Below are 7500 nucleotides of genomic sequence, written 5' to 3'. Positions count from 1 at the left end.
TGATAACAAAAAATATTAAAATGATATTTTTTTTATGTTATAGGAAAAGCAACTTGTTTTTTTTGAGGTATGTGACATATTTAAAAACAGGGATACTTCTTTTCTTACAATATAACAGGAGCTGCGGGACTTGTGTTGTTTCCTGGATGATGACCGACAGAAGGGACGGAAACTTGCCAGAGAATGGCAGCGATTTGGCCGCTATACTGCCTCTGTTATGAGACAGGAAGTCACAGCCTACCAGAATAAATTACGTGAACTAGATACCAAACAACAAGAGCTCATCAAAGATAATTTAGAGTTAAAGGTAGGGTATGACATATTAGTTACTGCAGTTGCTCCATATGGCAAAAATGCATACCATGTTATCTGTGATTTTAGTTTATTATGCTAATTATTTGTACATAGAGATAGCTCCACAAGTGCTTAGTCAAAAAGGAATCAGTTGTTAGTCCTACATATCTAGCCTCTTTCCTCTTTTTGGAAAGATTCTTTTATGTTTTATTATATATTGCCATATATATTATTTTGATAATGTTGATATCAGCTAGTAATAATTTCAGTATCTAATTATAGTAAAAAAAAAAAAAAAAAAAAAAAAAAGGAAATTATAGGTGCAGTCAGTAGGGGCTTCTATTAACTTCTTGGTGGCTGAGCGCTTGTAGAGTTCTCTGTGTGCAACAAAATCCACTAAAAATAACAGTGGGTAGCACATAAGCCAGGAGCAAATGGTGTAAATAGATATCACCCTCTTGCATGATGATTATATAAATATTTCATTCTCAGGATGTAAGGATGTTATTGTTATGCCCTGTATTTCATGAGGCAGACCAGCAGCCTGACTCCTGATGCACTCTGGCCTTGCCAAGCTTTATTGTGAATATGATATAGAGTATTTGTATACATTTTATGTATATATTATTTTTTGTCCCTTAAAACTAAATGCACAGCATTTGTACTATACTGTCTAAAAGGATGGATATCTGAATAAAGACATCTTTAAAAAACAGGAATTGTGCTTATACCTTGATGAAGAAAGAAACAATGCTGCCTGCAGTCATTGTGGACATCCCCTCATCACGCGAGATGATGGGGATGGATCGTCCTCCTCAACCAATGCTGATGAACCCTCAGGGCCCCCGCAGCCCACTGCAGATTCAGCCCCAACCCAGAGTCAGTCTTCAGAAATTCCACTGGCACGTTCGTCCTCCAGAGAGAGATTATTAGAAGATACCCTGTCCCGTCAGAGATCTCCAATGAATGGTAAGGCCCATCCTTGGCTTTTATTTTGAGCTTTTTGTTTGTTTATCATCATGCTGATAAAATACAATATCTAGTAATAAAAAGCAATAGATATATACATAAAATGACATTTTGATATTTCAAATTTCAAATTTGTTTAATTTTGGCAAATACTTAAAGAAAGAAAGATTTTTTTTTATGCCTAAAATATATCAGATTGAATAAATAACCAATAATTTTATGAGCTTTTCCCTGTAGCCTGTATAACTTTTCTTATTTTCTAATATTGCCAACAATATTCTGGTTGGTTTATAATAAAGATATGAAAAGTATATGGAAAATATGTTCTTAGGAGATGTCATCCTCCCTGATTAGTTGGTGGTGGCACAGATGGATTGGTTAGGCTGTTTTTTATAGAAACTACATATTAGTATACACAGTACCAGTTTTATAGGAATTTAACTCATTAACCCCATGGATCCCGGTGCTGTGCTGCCTGCACATGGCCCAGAATCTGAGAATTAGGCTTACTTGAGTGGCCACCATCACAGGTGTGTGCCTTGTAGGCCAGGCACACACAAACACTCATAGGAGGTGTTAATACTTTGAAATGTTATTATCTCTTTTTCTGCATAAACATTTTTTGTTTTTTTGCCATTTTCTAATGTCTATATCTATCATTTGATATGCTGTATCCATGTGGATACAAACACCCTATCATCTCACTAAGTAGTCCATGATCTTATGCAATAATGTTGCATAACATTTGGATATTTGTCATTAATTTTTTTTCTTCAAAATATTAAATTTTCTGTAATACAACCCACACTGTCAGTCATGGCAGGCAAGAAAAGGATTCTGAACATGGAAATGATACCTTCCCTGGAGCTGGTACTTTTCCTGTCACGTCGCGGTCACGTCTTGGAAAAACTTGAGTTGAGAGACGGGAAATGTGAATGTCACCATGGCTGCGGCCAATTTGCTGTCAGTCGGGCAAATTGGCTGCGGCCCGGGTGACACGAACTTCCTGTCATGAGCGAAGGCCAGGGTGATGGAAAAGACTAGCCATGAGTGCACAAACCTCTTGGAGTATGATTTGATTCATTTGGTGCTTAAAAGGAGGCTTTAGCATTATTCCCATTGATAAATAAATGTGGAATGTAATGTGCTTAAGCAGTGACTGGAAGAGTGCCGTCTCCAGGGAGGATCCCATTTCCATGCTGCGCACCATATTCCTGGCTGCTGTGACCGCTGGTGCATGTCATATTGTGTAAAATTGGAAATTATGAAAAAATGAGATGTATGACACAAATAACAACATTTTATATGTTTTTGTTTTTCATTGCACTTAGTTCTATACTATGTAGAGAGATGATATGGAATCTATGCAAGGAAAATAAGCTATTATCATCTGGATAAAGTAAATCAAAAGACAAATATGGATATTGGAAAATGGTGATAAAGCTAAAAAAAGTTTACAAAAAAAAAATTTGCAAAGGGGAAGCTCAGTCTCTTGTCACTGCTCATGGGTTCTTTGTGTGCGCCCAGCCTACGTGGGATGTTGGCCACTTACGTAATCCATTGCCCAGGTTTTTGATACTGTGATATCTGTTGAGGCAACCTGATCCAAAGGGTTAATACTAGATGGCATATATTAATGCCATGATGATCTGGATCTATTTGCAGTGTGGCAAGTATACATGTCACTTGCAGTCAGACCTGCTCTATTGTGTATGCTAAACAATTTTGGCATGTTTAGCCCTGACTTTGGTAATTTAGGAGGTACAGTCCTCCATAGTAGGTATAGTTTCTTTTAGCCACATTTCCTAAAAATCATATCTGCTTCAGGCAAAATTGTAGAGAGCAGGGAAAATGTGCTAGTAATTTTTTGCAAGTGAGACTGATTGTGCATGGTACCCAGTGTGTGGCTCAATATGGTTGGGAAAACCTGTCATCATTTGGTTAAATTCCTGAAACCACATAAATTTGGCATTATGAATATCTAAACTAACAACATTGATTAAAGAAAAACATATATCTCAGATATATGAGATATAAAACTGAAACTGCACTGATTAAAATCACTTGAAATGTGTAACGATTTGAACTAAAGAACTAATGGCAAGATCTTGATTTTAGGGCCTGTAACATAATCAGACACTTTGATTGCTATATAGTGTTTGAGCAAGAGATAAATCAAACATTATTTTCTTTTGCTTATCAATTTTTTTTCCAACATCATTAATCTTACCATGTAATTTTTTGAATAAGCATATGATATTACATGAATTATACTAACTGCCTAAATATTATTTATGATACATAGTCTTATATTTCTATAATTTTGGCTTGTTACATTTTACCCACAGTTGCTGAGATTATGCCAGTTTGTGGTAGTTAAGGCCATATCTTACAAGGACTTTTCCGTCAATTTTTGTTTTTCTGTCTGAATTTGAGGCTTTCCACAAGTATTGTTTGCAAATGGAACACCTCCCAGACAAAGAATGTTATGACTGTTTCCGTCTTGACAAATTTCTATCTTGATCTTGTCGTACGAAGAAGCTATACAGCTAGAATGTTTTTTATTGAAAAATTAGATAGAATGAGTGAATGTAAACATAAGCTAATATTTTAGAACTTTCTTGTAGACAATATGCATAATCATGTTTTTTTAAAATAATGTAATATGTATGAGAATGTTTGTGTGATTCCTAGGACCTCACTCTGGTAGTGCCATGTTTGTTTACATAGGTAATGTTTACTGCCTTGGTAATGTGATAGGGTCAGTCGATTTTCATACAGAAAGTTAATTTAGGAATGCAAAAATTGATGGAAAAAGTGATAGTGTGATAGGGCCATTAGTGTGACTAACAACATGAAGTGCATTAATTTGACTGTTCCTTTGCAGAACAAGTAATGTCTTATATAAGGTCATTAGAGGCAAGAGTAATGATGTTAGAGACAGAAAAGCAGCAGCTTGGTGAGGAACTTGCAAAGATGGATCGGATCCACCCTGAAGGAGAAGGTTTGGAGTCACAGCTTGCCAATAAAGAGAAATCTGTTGGTTCTCGTCCACCTCAACCCCCACCGTATTCACTCTCGCATCATCTCCGGGCAGTTGGTTTAGGACTCACCAACAGAACTCCTTTAGGCCCAGGTCAGTTATATCACTTCTGCTTATATATGGAGTGCCTCCTGTTGTACAGTAAAATGATATTTTGTAATCTGGAGTTCATTAATGAACCTCTTTGGTGTGTTATGTAATTTTAGTAGAAGAAAGAAGTAATGTGGTTAGTACCAGAATATGTAATAATGTTTTCAGGGTCTGAAGCAACAAACAAATATGGAAAATATAAATAAAATATTTAAGTTCTCATCGTGATATTGAGATTACTCTAACTTTATATTTTACTCTTTTCAATCCAAGTTCAATCTAACAGTATTTATCTTTTCATATGGCAGGAATGTCTGTTGTTATGTAATACATTAATACTACACTGTTCTTTTTGTAGTTTCTTGCTTAAAATCTGAAAACAAATCTCCTGTAATCAAGTAGGCTTTGGCAATCCCATGATGTAATATTTCTGCTAATTATGTAAAAAAAAAAAGGAGTTATGACTAAATCTCTGACCCCTCCACCTCCGGCTCAGATGTTTACTTTTTTGTGTTTGAGCTATTATACTCGACGTTTTTTTTTTTTTTTCTTTTTTGTCCCCCCCCCCCCCCCCCAATTTATTTGGTATTCTCTGGTAGCTAGCTGGCAACTCTGCTTCTGAATCAGCTGACATCCACGAGAGAGGGAGAGTTAAGAGGCTGTGCTGCCTCGGTGTGACTTTGGGCCCGGCACCATCCCATAGTTGTGCCTATACATAGTGTGTGATGGGCTCTCATCACACACTAAAAGAACACTACTAATGATAGATGTTATTCCTGTAACTAATAAACATAATATGATGAGAAATACATCTCAATCATAGGTGCAGCAGTTGTTTATTCTTATGAAATGCCTCACGAGGCACTGAGAAGCCTGTGATGTCACAGGGTACTTCTACAATCATGTGCAGATATTGCCATTAATACCTTGCCAAAGGGGGGACCAGGTACCAGCTACACTTCAGAATACGATGTGAATACCCAAGAATGCATCAAGATTGGCGCAGAGATCAATCAGAATTCTCCAGAGAGAGTGAGTGAGTGAGTGAGTGAGTGAGTGAGTGAGTGAGTGAGTGAGTGAGTGAGTGAGTGAGTGAGTGAGTGAGTGAGAGACTGAGACTGAGAGAGTGGGGAGAGGGGGGGAGTATCCTGAACTTCAAAGCGCGATATCTCAAAACTACACCTTTGTCAACATTTTTGGTTGTTTCTCCATAACTACTTGGGTGATTCTAATGGGGTTTTGATTATTTGAAAGCTGAATGAATTTGTGATTCTCTCGATGATTTGTTTTTCATTTCATGGGATAAAAGTTTATCATATTTTATATAGATGTCAATGAACATTTAAAAAGATATATTTTTACGCTAAACTAAGAGGATATTTCAAAATCGAATTGTGTCTACTATAGGTATTGCTATAGAGTATATGTGGTAATTTTTTTAACAAGTACGGTCAATGGATAAGTGGGATTTATAATTTAAATTTTTTTTCCAAAAACTTGTTTTATTTTAAAATAACTTCATTGTTTATTATCCAAATGATATGAAACTTGGTGATGTAGATCGTAGTATATGTATATGACATATAAAAAAATTGCGAAAATCCAATCATAATTAATGAACTTCGTTCTTGGGTGCGACGTTCTTCTTGGCTTATTGGGGACACTAGAAGACAATTTTATTTCTAATGTTCTTTATGAAATGGAATGCAGCAATTTGGATACAGAGCATACTTGACCTATTGGTGAATGGATGATGTGGCATCACATCATGGGGAATAATAACAGATGTTATTTATCAACAGCTGGGATCTGTGGTACCATGAACTGGACAATTTTCCAGGCAAGGAGTGTCATACACTAGTTTATGCCAGTTCTTGTCTCCTACCGAAAATTTAATATGTCAGTTAAAGGCTCATGCAAGAGAAGATTACTTTAATTTTTTTTTCTTAGGTTCAGCAGAAAGTGATGATGAGCTCTTGGATGGACCTCCTCCACCATTGGTGTCCCGTCCAACAGCAGTTGCAGCAGCTATGAGAGTTCTGGAAGTGCAGGAGCAGTTAGAGGGGGCCTCACATCCTCCTGCAGTCCCTCCTCCTTCACAAGGTCCCCCTCCACCGCCTCATTCCTCCAACACAGGAAGCCAACTCAGTGCCCAAGATGCAGCTTTGGCAGATGGGGAAAAGGCACTTCTCAGGCAAATGTGCAATGTAAGTGAAGTTCTTTAAAGTTTTGTCAGATCATATTAGAAACATGTCTTTGATTCATTATATTCAGTACTGCCTGCTATGATGTTGAAATACATACTAGTATTTGTATAAAGTTATCTTTATGTATGATCATTCATTTCATAATTTCAGGTTGTGTGGAAGAAGCTAGAAGAGGTACCAAGTCAACATAGATAACAAGATGATATGCAGTGCATCCTTGCCTCTCCATTTTCTCATTTCCTTTCCTATTTTCTCTGCCATTGTCTCACCTTCTTTATCCTCATCTCTTCCCCCATGCTCTCCCCTCACTTCTCATTCCTGCTTCTCCCTTCCCTTTTCCTCTCCTCTTCCTACACTTTTCCACTTTCTTAGCCCTATCCTTTTCTCCTCTGCTATCTTATTTCTTTCTGTGAACCATTTGTAATATTCCAGTGATGGAAAATGAAGTGCCAGGTGTATGAAACAGGATGGCAGAAGAAGCAACTGCAGGCAGTGCTTGTGTACAATTGAAAGTCATTTACAAAAGTAACTATGAAAGTGAGGTGTTCTATAAACTCTTTCCTTTGATACCTTTGTCTTAGTTGCTGTTTGCAGCAAAAAGGGAAAGTCAGCCAGATTTACAAGGATAATGTAAGAGCACTACCCAGGTCTTGACATTTCTAGCTGTGTTTTACACTTACCTAAAACTGAGAATGTGTTTTAATCTGTGAATAGCACCATTCTTTGATGTATATGCTGAAATAGGTCTTTTCAAATTTACTGAAGAGTTGGGTCTATGTCTTGCCAAAGAAAATATATTAGATTTTTTTTAGATCTTGAAACATTTTTATAGAGAACTAATCCAGGCATTGCTAACATAGTACAGACAGTTAGGAAAACTAGTTGATAGGAATACAG

The 7500-nt window shown here is 36.7% G+C and overlaps 1 protein-coding gene across 3 annotated transcripts in view; it reads left to right on the top strand.

Annotated features, from left to right (window-relative positions):
* Positions 1–7500, top strand: part of LOC113814467 (coiled-coil domain-containing protein 85) — a 34201-nt gene that overhangs the window by 26154 nt on the left and 547 nt on the right. For all 3 annotated transcript variants that reach the window (XM_070121664.1, XM_070121658.1, XM_070121670.1), the window contains exons 3-7: positions 119–307; positions 1011–1263; positions 4151–4399; positions 6347–6603; positions 6754–7500. The exon at positions 6754–7500 is cut by the window's right edge and continues 547 nt beyond it. In XM_070121664.1, coding sequence (XP_069977765.1) covers positions 119–307; positions 1011–1263; positions 4151–4399; positions 6347–6603; positions 6754–6798 — 993 coding nt within the window. In that variant the 3' untranslated portion in view covers positions 6799–7500. The remainder of the gene's footprint in view (positions 1–118; positions 308–1010; positions 1264–4150; positions 4400–6346; positions 6604–6753) is intronic.

This window comes from Penaeus vannamei, chromosome 1 (assembly GCF_042767895.1).
Source record: "Penaeus vannamei isolate JL-2024 chromosome 1, ASM4276789v1, whole genome shotgun sequence".
In the NCBI taxonomy this organism is placed as follows: domain Eukaryota; kingdom Metazoa; phylum Arthropoda; class Malacostraca; order Decapoda; family Penaeidae; genus Penaeus; species Penaeus vannamei.
Note: the sequence above shows the minus strand (reverse complement) of the source record. Positions and strands in the feature narration are given on the sequence as shown.